The following is a 16,160-nucleotide window of genomic DNA, read 5'->3' as shown; positions in this document are numbered from 1 at the left end:
CTAGAAGCAAACAAAAGGAAAAGAGGAAGAAGGAGACAACAACGACTATATAACATTTGATGCAATGCAAGCACCTAATTTAACTCAACTTTTCATCTAAGCGAAAGTTATTCTACACCGTCTTTGAGAAGACATAACTAATATTCTTGTTCTTCTTTTTAATATTATTTGTTGTTGTTGCAATTTATTGTTGTACATTTATAATGAACTTACAGTTTTGGAATTATAATACAGTCCAATACACCAAAAGAAATCGAAAGTGGAGGGTAATAATAATGCGAGTACATAGAGGTATCACTTTAAAAGATGAAGTTTTGGAAGGAGAGCTGGGAATCCTTATTTGAGTCTTTATCCTTATCTGAGACTTTTTAGATCAGCTAAAGTGAGTGCTTATAGACGAGTTGAAGTGTGCATTTTTAACGAGCCGAAGTGAATGTATGTAGACAAGTTGAACTAAAAAGCTATAGAAGAACTGAATTGAGCTGTAGTGAGTCTTTATCGATGAGCTGTTTTCAACAGGTCCTCTATACATAGAAAGGCAGTAGACCTCTTGAAGTCATCTGTAGAGTTTTCAGATTTTTCTCTATAGCCAAAAAATCTTTTTTGTCTTCTATAGATAGTTCTCGAAAGATCTCTTCAGTAGTGGGATTCTGTAACTCATTTTTGCTGTTATCGATAATTGTCGGTAAAATTAAAATGCTTATAATTTCGATAATTAACGAAAATGTTCGGTAAGTTAACGATGAATAAAAAGTAGTCGCTAGCCTCTACCGACACAAACAGTGATGCCAACTTTTCTTTATGTTTTTAGTCATAATTTTGCGATTTAATTTTACCGATTTTTGTCGGTAACAGCAAAAATGAGTTACAGAATTCCACTACAGATCATCTTTAGGCAGACGGCTTCTTCAGGTCTTCTATAAGCATAAGACATTTTATGGGTTTTTTGTAGACAGAAGACCTATTCAGGTCTTTACGACCTCTTGATGTCTATAAACATAATACATTTTTGTGTCTTTTTCAGAAGACCACACTAGATCCTTCTTTTTAGACAGGGACCTCGTCAGGTCTTATTGAAATGGAAGACCGCTTGGGGTCTTCCATAGACAGGAGACCTCTTGAGGTCTTCTATAGACAGAAGACCTATTGAGGTCTATAAACAGAAGAAGACGTCTTGAGGTCTTCTATAGACAGAAAACCTCTTGAGGTCTTCTATAGACAGAAGACCTCTTCTATAGACAGAAGACCTCTTGAGGTCTTCTATAGACAGAAGAGGTCTTCTATATATAGAAGACATCTTGAAGTCATTTATAGACAGAAGAAGATCTCTTGAGGTTTTCTATAGACAGAAGAAGAAATATTGAGGTATTTTGTAGACAGAAAAAGAACTTTGAAGGGCTTCTACGAACAGAGGAAAACCTCTTGAGTACTTCTATAAAAAGAAGAGAACCTCATGATGTCTTCTAGAGACAGAAAAATAACTCTTGAATTCTTCTATAGACAGACAGAAGAAGAACTCTTGAGGTCTCTATAAGCAAAAGATCTTCTATATACAAAAGAAGACCTCTCTAGATTTCCAAGAGACAGAAGAAAACCTCTTAGGGTCTTCTATAGACAGAAGAAGACCTCTTAAGATTTTCTGTAGACAGAAAAAGACAAATTGAGGTATTTTATTGACAGAAGAATACCTCTTGAGCTCTTTTATTGATAGAAGAGGACCTCGCGGGGTCTTCTATATGCAGAAGAAAACCTCTTGAAGTCTTCTGCTGACAGAAGAAGACTTCTTGAGATCTTCCATAGTAAAAGAGAACCTCTTGAGGTCTCTCATAGACCTCTTGAGCTCTTCTGTAGACGGAAATAGAGCTCTTGAGGACGTCTATAGAAATAAGAAGATCTCATGAGGTCCTCTATAAACAGAAGAAAACCTCTTGAGGTATTCTATAACCAGATGAAGGCCTCCTGAGGTCTTCTATAGGCAGAAGAAGGCGGTTTGAATATTTCTATAGACAGAAGAAGACTTCTTGAGGTCTTTTATAGACAGAAGAGACTTCTTGAGGCCTTTTATAGATAGAAGAATGCCTCTTGGGGTCTCCTATAGACTGAAGACTTCTTCAGGTTTTCTATAGAAGAAAATCTCTTGAGCTCTTCAATAGAAAAAATACCTCTTGAGGTTTTAGATAGACTGAAGACTTCTTCAGGTTTTCTATGGAAGAAGACCTCGTGAGCTCTTCTATAGACCGAAGAGGACCTTACGGGGTCTTCTGTAAGTAGAAGAATACCTCTTGAGGTCTTCTATAGACAGTAGAAGGCCTTTTGAGGTTTTTTGTAGAAAGAAAATACTTCTTTAGGTCTTCTATAGACAGAAGACCTCCTGAGGTATTCAATAAACAGGTCTTCCATAGACTGAAGACCCTTTGAGGTATTCCATAGACAGAAGTAGACCTTTAGGGTCTTCTATGAACAGAAGAACCACTGTTGGTATCTTTTTACAGGGAAGAAGACCTCTTGGGGTCTTCTATAGACAGAGGGGATCTCTTCAGCACTTCTTTAGACAGAAGAAGACCTCTTGGGGTTTCCTATAGACAGAATAAGACTTATTGAGGTCTTCTATAGGTGGAAGAAGTCTTCTTAGATAGAAGAAGTCCTCTTAGGGTCTTCTACAGGTAGAAGAAGACCATTTTAGGTCTTCTATAGACAGAAGAAGACCTCTTGAGGGCGTCTATCAAAGAAGTCTTCTTGAGGTCTTCTACGGATATTTTCTTTAGCCAGAAGATCTGTGGGTCTTCTATAGACAGAAGGAGGCATCTTAAGGCCTTATAGAAGAAAACCTCTTGAGGTATTCTATATACAGAAGGAGACCTCTCGAGATTTTCTATAGACAGAATATCTATTGGTCTTCTATAGACAGAAGAAGGCATCTTAAGGCCTTATATAGACAGAACAAGACCTCTTGTGGCGTGGTTCTGATCCCCTTAAAGAAAATCGTGAAAAAATTAGGCTTTGAATTTCTATACACAGACCGTATTTGGTTAATATCCTAAAAACTGATATTTTGGTCTCTTATAAGAGACCTCAGAACTCTTCTTGGGGGCTACCAGATTTACATTTTTGAGTGAATGTATCTTCCGAATCAATGCATAATATTATGACAGTAGTGTACCTTAACATTTCACTTGGTCTGCATTTTGATTCAATTCAAACTTCAATTCCAAAGTCACAAGTCAGGTTGTCATAACGTGCACTGCAATACGCCCGTTTGAATGTTTATGTGAGTGTGCGTGTGTGTGTTTGATGTCACTGTGTATAATCTATGTTTTGACCCAAAACTTAAGTTCGTCAAACAAACATTAATTTTGTTAAAGAGCCAGCCAAAATAATGATGTTGAAAATTCCACATGGAAGGAAGCCTTTGTGTGGCAGTTGTTACCATACGACGCTGTTAGCCACATTTTCTAATATTAAATGCGAATACAAGGAGTAGAACAGGGAGAGTGTGGAAGGAGGGATATGTCTATCATAGTACTACTTTTTAAAAATTGCTGCGAAAAGAAGTTTTCTGTGCTGTACCTTAAGCAGTGCGAACGTGCAAGGGTTGTTGGAGACCCGATAACATGGCTTATATTATTTGCAATTCAAATTGTGCTTCGACACAAAAGAATATGGACAGAAAATTGAATTAAAGGCAGAAAATATTTTTTCGGCTACAAAAACAAATGGATACTTTTTGAGAAAACACTTCGGTCGGTCCTTGCCAATTTCTCTCTCTCATTTCAAACATGTCCAATAATTGACAATTCCAATCGTTTAATAACATCGTCATCTTCACAAATTAGGAAACATCAGATGTTCGTGTTGATTTAGCTTCTTTGTTTCATTTATTTTTGCCCTCCGGTCCAAGGTCAATATGCCGCTTGATTTTATTTTAATGATGATGAGAATAAAATTCGGACATCCAAAATGAAATCAAACAAAATGAAACGTTTATTGGCTGGCCTCCTTTTTCTTCGAAATGTGTTGCAGTTCAAATAAAAAAACTCTCTTCCATATTTAGTTTGCTGCGGAAGCATTAGCACCAAATTCGTGTCATGTTGTTGTATTTGTTTAAAATAATTTTCAATGCTAAAGTTGAAGCATTCAATTGGACATCTGTCAAGATTAGTACAAAATGAATATTAATTTTCTTCACCATTTTAGAAATCTTTGCTCTGAAGAAGTTATTACCCTGCGTTTACAAATGACAGGACAGTTGAGTTCATGTATTGATTGTCAAAAACCCAAAACTTGCCTGTGTGACGTAGGCGTCCAGACAACTGCAAAAACAGTAGTGAAATTATAAATGAAAATCATCGATTCCTTTTGTTTTTCGTTCACATATTTTGTTTTTGTACATATTCTTTTGTTTTCAGCACATTTTAATTATCATCTCACTTCTTTTTCACCAAAATGTCAAAATTTTGTTAGCCCGGCTGTCTGTGAAAAAACGATGGACAGCTGGGAGACAACCGACAAATGTATGTATGTGTTAGTAAATCAGAGTTGTATTTGCAGACAGTCTGTCTTGTGTAAACGCCTAGTTATGGTCATCAATTTAGAATCTATACATTTTTCAAAAACTCTCCTTCTTGCTTCATCCTTCATAACACGTATTTCGGCAATAACTTGCGTTGTTCGAAAATATGTTTTCGCTATTCTAAGATCAATGGTATCCCTGGTATTCCAACAAGGACCGATAAAGCTCTTGTTGAAATAGTACGGTAGGCGGATGTGACTCTTAGTGAGCAGGTCCGATGTACTTTCTCCAGAAGCTTGCTTAGTAATTGGTTATATATGGACAGAAGAAGACCTCTTGAGCCAGAAGAAAAAGACGAAAAAGACAGAAGAAAACGTCTTAGTGTCTTCTATAGACAGAACAAGAACTCTTGAGGTCTTTTATAGACAGAAGAAGGCCTCTTGAGATCTTTCATAGGCAGAAAAAGACCTCTTGAGGTCTTTTATAGACAGAAGAAGACCTCTTAGTGTCTTCTATATACAGAAGTTGACCTCTTCAGATCTTCTATCGACAGAAAAAGGCTTCTTGAGGTCTTCTATTGACAGAATAAGACCTTTTGTGATCTTCTATAGGCAGAAGAAGACATCTTGAGGTCGTCTATAGATAGAAGACGGAATATCAAATAGTGCTGAGGCCCTCTATAGGCGAAAGAAGGCATCTTGAGGTCTTCTATAGACAGAAGAAGGCCTCTTGAGATCTTCTATCGACAGAAAAAGGCCTCTTGAGGTCTTCTGTTGACAGAATAAGACCTCTTGTGATCTTCTATAGGCAGAAGAAGGCATCTTGAGGTCTTCTATAGACAAAAGAAGACATCTTGAGGCCTTCTATAGATAGAAGACGGAATATCAAATAATGCTGAGGCCCTCTATAGGCTGAAGAAGGCATCTTGAGGTCTTCTATAGACAGAACAAGGCATCTTGAACTCTTCCTTAGGTAGAAGAAGACTTCTTGAGGTATTCTATAGACAGAAGAAGACCTCTTTGTGTCTTCTATATATAGAATTTGACCTCTTGAGATCTTCTATCGACAGAAAAAGGCCTCTAGAGGTCTTGTGTTGACAGAATAAGACCTCTTGTGATCTTCTATAGGCAGAAGAAGGCATCTTGAGGTCTTCTATAGACAGAAGTAGACCTCTTGGGATTTTCTATAGACAAAAAAGACCTCTTGAGGTCTTCTGTATACAGAAGAAGGTCTCATCAGATCTTTTTTAGACAGAAGATGACCTCTTGAGGTATTGTATAGATATGAGGTGGTTGGACACGTTGAGAAGATTATGGAAAATTCAATCTTCGCCCCAGCGACTTTTTTCGATACAAAGGGGCCTTTAATAATGTGAGGCTTAATTCCACTTCGCTCACCTCTGCTTTGGCTTCAGGTGATTGGAGTTAACCCAGGGAAGACGAAACTTATACTATTTACGCCTTCTTTTTTATAGAAGACCCCACGGGAGACCTTCTGTTCTATAAAATACCTCATAAGAGTCTAAGAAGACCTCATAGCAGGCCTTCTATTCTATAGAAGACCTCAGAATTCACGATTTTTCAGCTTGCAACTCCGTTGCATTGGCACTTTCTCTTGAAGCAAAAAACCTCGGTACAATCCTGGAGCATCGTTTAACATAGAAAAGAAATTTCGAGGAGAGAACGAAGAAAGGACTTATTGCACACGACCCCTGCAAGAACTCTATTACTAAAAGTTGGGGAATGAGATGAGACCCCAAGTCATACACTGGTTGTATGTAACCGTTGTCCTACCCATCATAACCTTCGGATTAATCTTCTGTAATTCCCAACGGCGATCATTGGACGATTGTTTACATTTTTTCTTAAATTTTTCAAATGATCGCCCTAGAGAAAAACAGAATACTCTTCGGGAAGGGCAACAGATGATTGTCACTGACATTTTTGATTTGGTTGTATATAATTCTCATATACACTTTCGACAGAACTTTGATATAAATGTCACGCATAATATTATGAGAATTGATAAACACAACGCATGCCCAGGTTTTGCCGAGTTTAACTAGAAAGACAACAAAGTGAATGAGGAAACAGTATAACTAACCACCAGCAACATAAGGAATAATTAAAAATCATAACAAAGAAAAGAAAACAAAAGGGGGTAATAAAACTCAGAAAACAAATGAAAAAAAAAAAACAAAACCCACAGAATAATTATATTCCTTTTATACCCTCAGCATTAATGCTAACGAGGGTATATACACTTTCATACGAGCAAAATGTGCCTCATCGAAATAATGGTTTTAGACCCCAAATATGTTTCGACGAAATGTGTTTCAGACAATTTGGAGTTGATTTAGCCATGTCGGTCCATCTGTCTGTCTGTCTGGCTGGCTGGATCGCGCGATAACTCTCGAACGGATAAACCAATTCGGTCCAAAATTTGGCTTTCGTAATATTTTGTCCAAACTTAGTTTAAGTTCGAAGATGGGTTATATCGGTCCACTCCTGCCGGTACCTCCCCCACAAAGGTTCGAAAATGTTCGGAAAATTTGTGCGCACGATAACTCTTGAAGGAAGTAACCGATTTGGTCCATACTTTGCACATCGTGAAATTTCTACCCGACTTATATGAGGTTCCATATGGACCCAATTGGTCCACTCTTTCGGGTACCTCCCACACAACATTTTGGAAAAGTTCAGTTTAGGACCTGCTCTCCAATCATTTGATTTTTGTTGTAACAACTTGTATTCACTGCCCCCTATACGAAGGTATACTTCCTGAGAAAATATCCTGGTCAGAAAATATCTAGGTCAGGTTCGAATAAGGACTACATTTGTCCACTCGTTCGGGTACCTGCCACACAAAATTTCGGATAAATTCACTTTAAGACCAGCTCTCGAATCACTTTGATTTTTATTAAAACAACTTGCATTCGCTGCCTCAATTACGATTGTAAACGTTTTTTTCAGGGGCAAGTCCATACTTCTTGGTAAAACAGCCCGATAGTTGAAAAAACACCTGTGGCACCATATAGTGGCTGGAGAGATCGAACCGAATAATGGGGTCATCCACAATTTGGATATCGTAATATTTATTCGAATATTAGACTAAATTCGAAGGTGGTGCTTATAGATCCACTCCTTCCGTTAACTCCCCCACAAAAAACGCAATATCTCATAAACGTAGCTACCGATATGGTCAAAACGTTGGATCTCTAAATATTTTGTCCAAACTTAGTGTATTTTCAAATGTGAGCCCTATCGATACAATCCTTGGGGTACGACCCACACAAATGTTCAACATTTTTGTGTGGTTAAGTGTCTGTTCGAGGATCCTTTGGAAATTTTTACCGAAGGTTTCCTAGTGGCCCTGTTTACAGCGATATTATATTTATCGTAGGCAATTATCGTACAAAAGCCCTATCTATCGATATCCCCCGCAAGTTTTTAATCCAATCCCTATTTTTGTCGGTTCATACGCCCAAAATTAAAAAAAAACCCTAAATACACAAGTTTTTTTTTTTTTTGTGGGAAAAATGTTTAAATCCACACAGGCTGAGGGTATATCTCTATCGGCAAAGCCGACTGATACTTGTTAACTTTTTACTTTATATTTTAATCTTCTAAAGATCTTCCAGATGATTAATCTGCGATTCTTCCTCGGGATTCGCTTCCTAGACACTGTTACTTTATGTTGGAGATCTTTAGGTGCGTTCTTCCGCGATTGAATTGATCTTTCCCGCGAATCCCAGATTACCGTTAAGCGAATGAAAATTTAAAAAAAATTTTGAATGGTCACATGAAGACTCCCTTCAGCTTGTCTATAAAGACTCCCTTCAGCTCGTCTATAAAGATTCCCTTAAACTCGTCTATAAAGACTCCCTTCAACTCGTCTATAAAGACTCCCTTCAACTCGTCTATAAAGACTCCTTTCAACTGGCCTGTAAAGTCTCAATTCAACTCGTCTATACAGACTCCCTTCAACTCGTCTATACAGACTCCCTTTAGCTCGTCTATAAAGACTCTCTTCTGCTCATTATGAAGAGATTCCTCAGCTCGTCTATAAAGATGCATCTAATGATAGAATGTCCTTAGTCTATTAACCACCTCTCTTTCACAATTGATGTCCAATAAATATTCATTTTGCATTATTTACGTGTCAGTGAATATTTGTTCTTCTTCGTTGAATTGCAAATATAATTGGCATCTCAAGGTCATAACCAAAGTCCCACATGACAGTTCCTTTCCTATTGCAGTTTAATGTTATTCTCAAAATTGAAAAGAAGCAAACATGTGTATGCATATCATTGTATGCCCGTTCATATGGGGATGTCGAATTGGTCATGCGAATATTCTAATTTAGTTTACACAGAGAAAATATCCAACATGGTCTAGAACATGTGAAATTACAAAATGCCAATTTTACTATTTTTAAAAGTAAAGTAACAGACCAAGTTTCAAACCATCTGTAGTAAAATATTCCATGACTATTATACTCAGGAAATGTCAACGAACATTTCGCTGAAGGTTTGTTATTACAGTTTAGAATATGTGATGGTGTCTTGTCGGCAAATTTTTTACTATGCACAAATCTGTGTTAAATTTGTGTAACATATCCCATTACTAACACATTAACAACATTTGAAAAACAATTGTGATTGCGGTTCGAAGAGGAAATTGGAAATCGTTTGATTTTGTGCTTGAAAGGCATATTTTATCTAACGAAGACGTGGACATTGTAACACTAACCTAATAATACAACGGAGCAACAGAAACAATAATTACGAGAAATGAGAAAGGAGAACAGCAAGTAATTTATGATACGTTAATCGGGACTTTGAAAGTTCACGTCGGGAGGTAACCTAAATAGGGGTGATAATATTTAGCCCTTAGAACCATTTTGGAAATATCCTGGACAAGATTCCTTGTAAACCTTGCATTTTAGGTTCGTATATAATGTGATTGACACCCCACCGAGGACATATTTTTATGGAAAATGTTAACCCTACTCCTACGTCTAATTTTAAAGAAGTTTCGTATCAGGTTCATATGCAAATATATCCGCATTAAAATTCTACTACAGACTTCTTAATATCTCAAAACCCGTTATATAACTTAAGACCTCGATACATGAGAAGCCTCGCTGGCTAGATTTCTTGGTCCGCTTCATTTCGGACATAATAAAAATAAAAGAATAAAAAGGCCTAGCCAATTTTGGACTAGGTTCCGTTTGGACTAGGTTCCGTATATATCAAGAAGAATTTGGTATACACTCACCTCGAACATTGGTGTCACTGAGCATTTACATTCAAAGATTACCTTGCCTATGCTCCCGAGCTCGTTCAGCAGCTCATGCGTGACCTTGCCTGCTGGGTTGGGGTCTTCGTAGGGCATACGGATCGAGGACAGTATTGAGGGCGTGCTTTTCCCTGATGGTGATTTACCTTAGCTTTTGCTGTTTCCTTCCTATTGGTAGTTTAGCACTCCCCTAGTAGTCCTCTCTACACCTGTCGGTGGTAAACTTAATGACAAGTTCGTCGTTTTTCTGAAAGGTGTTAAGCACTCTCCACTTTCTCATCTGAAGACCGAGGTTCTGTTTTTCGACTAACTCCATTATTCATTCCAACTCCAATAAGGAGGAGAGACCCATACTGAAGTCTTCATCCCCCTCGGAATCGCAGTGACAAGTCCATCTGCCTTTTGTCCAATTTATTTTTATACCCTCCACCATAGGATGGGGGTATATTAAGTTTGTCACTACGTTTGTAACTACTCGAAATAATCATTGTAGACCCCACAAAGTATATATATTCTTGATCAGCGTGCAATTCTACGTCAATATAACCATGTCCGTCCGTCTGTCCGTCTGTGGAAATCACTCTAGCGTCCGAACGGATTGACGTAGGTTGATGAAACTTTGGGAAAATATATTATATGTACGTAGGACTTTTGGTATTGAAAGCGGGCTATGTAGGTCCACGCTTTCGTATAGCCCCCATACAAAATGACGGGTGACGTGTCGTCGTTTTAAGGAATTTTTAAGATATTTGTCCCATAAGGCCCCATATAAAGTACGCGTCATTTTAGTATATTTTGAATGTATTAGACCCATTTGACCACAGAATTGGTTGTAATTTGGTATTTTGTGTCTCCAGAGGCCAAAAAACATTCCTACCAAAGTTAGGTTATATAGGTCCACGTTTTGGTATAACCCTCATATAAGGCACCAAATAAAGTACGCATCATTTTAATATATTTTGAACGTATTAGACCCATTTGACCGCGGAATTGGTTGTAATTTGGTACTTTGTGTCTTCAGAGGCCAGAAAACATTCCTACCAAAGTTGGGTTATATAGGTCCACGTTTTGGTATAGCCCCCACATAAGGCCCTTTATAAAGTACGCGTCATTTTAATATATTTTGAATGTATCCGACCCATTTGACCAAAGAATCGCTTGTAACTTTGTATTTGTGTTTCCAGAGGCTAAGAAACATTTCTTCCATAAAAATTTTATATAGGTCCACGTGTTGATATAGCCCCCATAATACGATATCTCCCGATTTTCGATATTTTGAAGGTTTTAGCCTCATTGTCACACCGAGATGGCTGAAATTTGGTATTTAGTCTTCTTTAGGCTTATACAACTTTCCCCCAGAATTTTTTAGGTATAGGTCCACGCCATCATATAGCCCCCATAGAACGGTACCTTCCGGATTTCGGTTTTTTGAAGGTTGTGGTCACATTAATCCACCGAAATGGCTGAAATTTGTGGTGGAGGGTATAAAAAGTTCGACTCGACCGAACTTAACGCTTTTCTTACTTGTTTTCCCGATTCTTTCGGCACAGAGACAAGGAAAACTCGTATCTCATTTTTATTCTAAACATTAGATGTGCTTTCTGCTTAAGGCGATCTGCTCGTGACATTTTTATCTCTTTAAGTGGGTTGTATATTAAAAATATATCCCCGTATAACTAAAATACATCTCCTCTACAATCTTCATCATGGCATTCAATATATTTATTACTACAATACCCTATTCTCTACGTGAACATTGACTTATGCTACTTTTTCATAAAAAAAAAAAAAACTTATATACATTGGTCTGTTCCAGTACTGCAAGAATCTACTAATTTTTACTATTTTGTCCGATAACATAAAGGAAAAAATGTTATCGTAGTAAAAAATAGTAACTTCTTGCAGGTTCTGGAACAGAGCACATATTTGCTCTGTCCCGGAACCTGCCAAATGCTACTATTTTTTACTACGATAAATTTTTTTCCTTTATGTTATCGAAAAAAATAGTAGAAATTAGTAGATTCTTGCAGTACTGGAACAGACCAATTATTAATTGGTTTATTAAAAAAAAAATAATTGCAATTGATAGATTAATAAATAGAATTCCCATATTGATAACGTAGATTTGTAAAAATCACCAGTGGCGTTGTTGTTGTTGTGTAGCAGCGTATAAACCTACGTAGAAGCGAGCATAGGTTTGTTGCTGGTATGGTAGCCGCTGGCCGAAACACTAAGGTTTCAGGTCAATCCGCTACGAAAGAACCCGTTTCCATGGGATTGGCGTAGATACGATCACCTCCCTCTTATGAAAACATTTCATTCTATCATAAAATATATTTAATACATATTTTATTTGTGTATCAAATCCTGAAAGAACAAAAGTTTGCAAAGAACAAAAATAAAGATGTTCACCTCCTTAGAATTATCTTAGCTACGTCAATGCACAAGCATCGCAATGTAAAGGCATATTTTCATATTTTGATTGCTATACATATTTTTATTGAATAGCTTTCTGTGATGAAAATAGGTCTGTACGATAACCCAAAAATTTGTACAAATTCGTACAAATTTTTACTGAATGCTGTTCGATAACAAAATTATTGAGAGAGATTTTTTGACAGTTCTGTGACTGAAAACTTACAATTGTTTGCTAGAAAAAATTGTCCCGCAAAAATTTGCAAGTCTGATCAGCTGACTTTTAATCAGTTGTTCAATGTAAACAACTTGAAATGTCAATATTTTGACCAAGAAAATTTCACAATTGCACATTTTTTAAATAAGTTAAATGTAATTTAAAAATGTGTGTTTCTGTTACATTTGGTTTAAAATATTAAAAGAAACAAAACAATTTTCATACATTTTCGGAAACACCTGACTTTTTTGCAAGTTCTTACAAAATGTTGTTCGATAACTTTCCGTAATTTTTCTTGATTGAGAGATTTTGCTGGAACTTGCTGGAAAAGTTATCGTACACACCTAATGTAAACAGATCATCTATGAAATGGACCTTTGTTTAGATTAGCTATCAGTTGTTCATGGACAACCAGCATTGGTGGACCAAGATTCAGAAAATAAAAGCATTTTGCATCAAAATGTCGTGGTATTCACTACTTCGTATCGCATTTTCACTCGGTTTTGCTGTATTTGTGGCAAGTCAAAGGTAGGGTTCATAATTTAAATAAAAAACAACTTTAGAATAAAGGCCTCGCTACATAAGCGGCTGACTTTATTGTTTAAGGGCCATTATTATATGTGTTCTTTTACTATCTGGTGGATTTGAAAATGCAAAATAAACTAATCTGGAGGCATTAAAAATATAATTTTCACATTGAAAGTTAATGACTTGAAGCTCCTCCTTGAAATTCAATCATCACTTTTAACTTTAAGTTAACCGGAACGCTATAAATCTGTTCGGTAAATCCAAACTATAACAAAAGAAGACTTATAATAATGGGGGTATGTCTTCCATGATAAAAGACTATAAGGAAAAAGGCAGCCTTGTTCGAATTTGGCTCGGCCATTGTTTATTCATTTCCAGAAATGACTTAAACAAGAATGCCATGCTTCTTTTGTACCGACGCCTTACTATAATCTCCCTTGTTTATAATATAACAAAGTTTTTGTGCTATTTTCTCTCTCTCTCTCCCCCTCTACCAGCTACTATTCTCTACTTGCACCGGGAGTTATTAAATCAAATCGCAACTATACAATTTATTTGACACTTCATCAATCCCCCGAACCGGTAAAAATAAATATCCTCATCGATGGACCAACGTATGAAATGGCAACAGAAGTCTTTTTAAAGCCATTTGAAAGTCAGATCATAACTTTTTTCCCTCAAAAATTAGAATCAGGCGATCATAAACTTATCATTGAGGGTGTCAGCGGTTTACGGTTTTATAATGAAAGTGGACTGATAGCTGTGACTGGTGCTGGACCTAAAATTTATATACAAACAGATAAGGCTGTATATAAACCAGGAGATGTGGTACAATTTCGTGCAGTATTATTGGATGAACATACTAGGCCCATGCAGGTGGAGGAACCAATTCGTGTTGAAATTATGGTAAGAAAGTCTTAAGGCCTGGGTACATAAGCAACCTCGCCGCCTGGCTTAAATCAGTGACTGGCGTATTCGTAGGTACATGAATAAAAGAAAAGTGTAACATAGTTTGAAATTTTCGGATGTTATCCATTTAATTTTATTCATGTATGAATACGCCAACCAATGACATACAGCGAGGCTGCTAAACCTTCAATGCCTGAGTGCATACGCTACCTCGCCTGCTTGCCTTGCTTACTTCTGATAAAAGAATAAAAAAGAAAAGGGTAACCTAGTTCGGAAATTGGCTCGGTCATTATTATTCTTGTATCAGAAGCATCAGGCCTTTAGGGACTACTAGAAGGCCTAATTCGCCTTGGTTATACTTTAATGTCTCAGCACTCTCACGCTCTCTCTTTCCCTTTGACAGGATGACAACGGCAATCGTGTCAAACAATACAAAGACATCACGCTGGTAAAAGGTGTCTATAAGAACAAATTTCAACTATCCAAATATCCGGTAATGGGCTCGTGGCATATACGAGTCTATATAAGTGGCCGTTTTGATTTTCTAACCTCAAAAGAGATAAAAGTTCAAAAATATCTTTTACCCAAATTTAGCGTTTACATTGAAACCGAAGGAAATATTTTATTGGCAGATGAAATGCCCATACGGGCATTGGTATATGGTCAGTATACCTTTGATAAATACGTTGAAGGCCAAGTGAGGGCCCAATTGGTACAAGTCCCCAAAGATATAGTACTCGACGAAAAGATATTTCAGATAAAAGATTTACTTCATATTGAATTTAAACTGAACAATACACAATTTGTGGGAGATGCATGGGGTATACGTTTGCGAGTGGAGCTAATGGAAAAATTTACTGGACAAATTAGAAATGATTCCGCATTTATAAGTATTCGGGATGATCCACACAATTTATATGTTCTTTCGGATAGCATTGCTTTTGCAAAGGGTAAACCATATGAGCTAATTGCCACAGTCAAACACTGGAATGGTTCGGCAGTAACAGATAGCCAAACGCCGGTAACTATGCAACATGGTAAACGAAATTATAGTGCGTATTTAAATGCTGATGGCAAGGCAACATTTCAATTTGAACATGATCCAAATGCAAATCATATTTTTCAATATGGCACGACCACTTACAAAATGCCTAACATTTTGTCGTATCAGCCGTATAGCGGAAATTCAACGGAATCACATTTGGAATTGGAATTATTGAATAAAGGGTAAGTAAGAAGAATTTTTGAAATGAAATGTATCTAATCAACCCCTTTATTTCTTCCGAAGGCTTAGTTTCGGTAATCTTGTAAGAATTAAAGTATCCTCTTCGAAGGGACTACCATACTTGGTGTACATCATTGTGGCCCATTCCACGATTATTTACAGCGAACACATTAACTTTACATTAAAACCCAAGAGTCATATTCTGGAGATAACCCCATCCATAGATATGATACCATACGCTTTTGTCTACGTCTATTACATTGATGACGAGGGGAATTATCGTTACAGGGAAATGAAATTAACATTTCCATTGGAATTTGAAAACAAGGTAAGCATTTCGATCAGGCTTCACAATTCCATCCAGTGCACTAAGGGGCCAATTACGCGTTTATGAGGCAAAAAGTCAATTTTTCAAGTCAATATGTCTGTTCGATAACTTTGCAAGTAAAAAGTACTTGCAAGTTCTTGCAACTACTTGCAAGTACTTATCATTTCTCTTTTACCGAACATGTTTGTTATCAAACAGCATTTTGTAAAAGTTTGTACAAATTTGTACAGGCGAGGCAGCTTATGTACCCAGGCATTAACTGCTAACGAGATACTCTACGCTTTCCTCAATAAAGAATCCTTCACTAGAGTCACAGCCAAATGTTCGAGCTCTCCGGACATTTCCATAGGGCAAACACAGGTCGCACTAAATTCTAACCACATTCGTATCCTGATCACGGATCCGTTTTTGTCGAGCTCGTCCAACACACATTTGTGTACTAAATTGGAGGCAACTGGCGTGGCTTCAAACATTTGGTCTGTTCCAGTACTGCAAGAATCTACTAATTTTTACTATTTTTTTCGATAACATAAAGGAAAAAATGTTATCGTAGTAAAAAGTAGTAGCTTCTTGCAGGTTCTGGAACAGAGCAATTTTATTGATGACTTCTAACCATGGTAGAACAACAACCACATAGAAATTTGTTTTTGATTGTAATTTTAGTGCCACCGGTACATGTAAACAAAACAAGGAAATGTCTATAAATTATTGGAATTTATAAATCTATT

At 36.9% G+C, this 16,160-nt stretch overlaps 1 protein-coding gene across 1 annotated transcript in view; it reads left to right on the top strand.

Moving 5' to 3' along the window:
* The first annotated feature begins 12,843 nt into the window (after window positions 1-12,843).
* The window catches only part of LOC141397192 (thioester-containing protein 1 allele S1-like), a 29,497-nt gene continuing 26,180 nt past the window's right edge, over window positions 12,844-16,160 (top strand). The window contains exons 1-4 of the mRNA XM_073973215.1: window positions 12,844-12,970; window positions 13,468-13,876; window positions 14,283-15,106; window positions 15,168-15,432. Of these exons, the coding sequence (XP_073829316.1) occupies window positions 12,846-12,970; window positions 13,468-13,876; window positions 14,283-15,106; window positions 15,168-15,432 (1,623 nt within the window). The 5' untranslated portion in view covers window positions 12,844-12,845. The remainder of the gene's footprint in view (window positions 12,971-13,467; window positions 13,877-14,282; window positions 15,107-15,167; window positions 15,433-16,160) is intronic.

This window comes from Musca autumnalis, unplaced genomic scaffold (genome assembly GCF_047663935.1).
Source record: "Musca autumnalis isolate F117 unplaced genomic scaffold, ASM4766393v1 scaffold_3, whole genome shotgun sequence".
Lineage (NCBI taxonomy): Eukaryota > Metazoa > Arthropoda > Insecta > Diptera > Muscidae > Musca > Musca autumnalis.
This window is presented reverse-complemented; position numbering and strand designations above follow the sequence as displayed.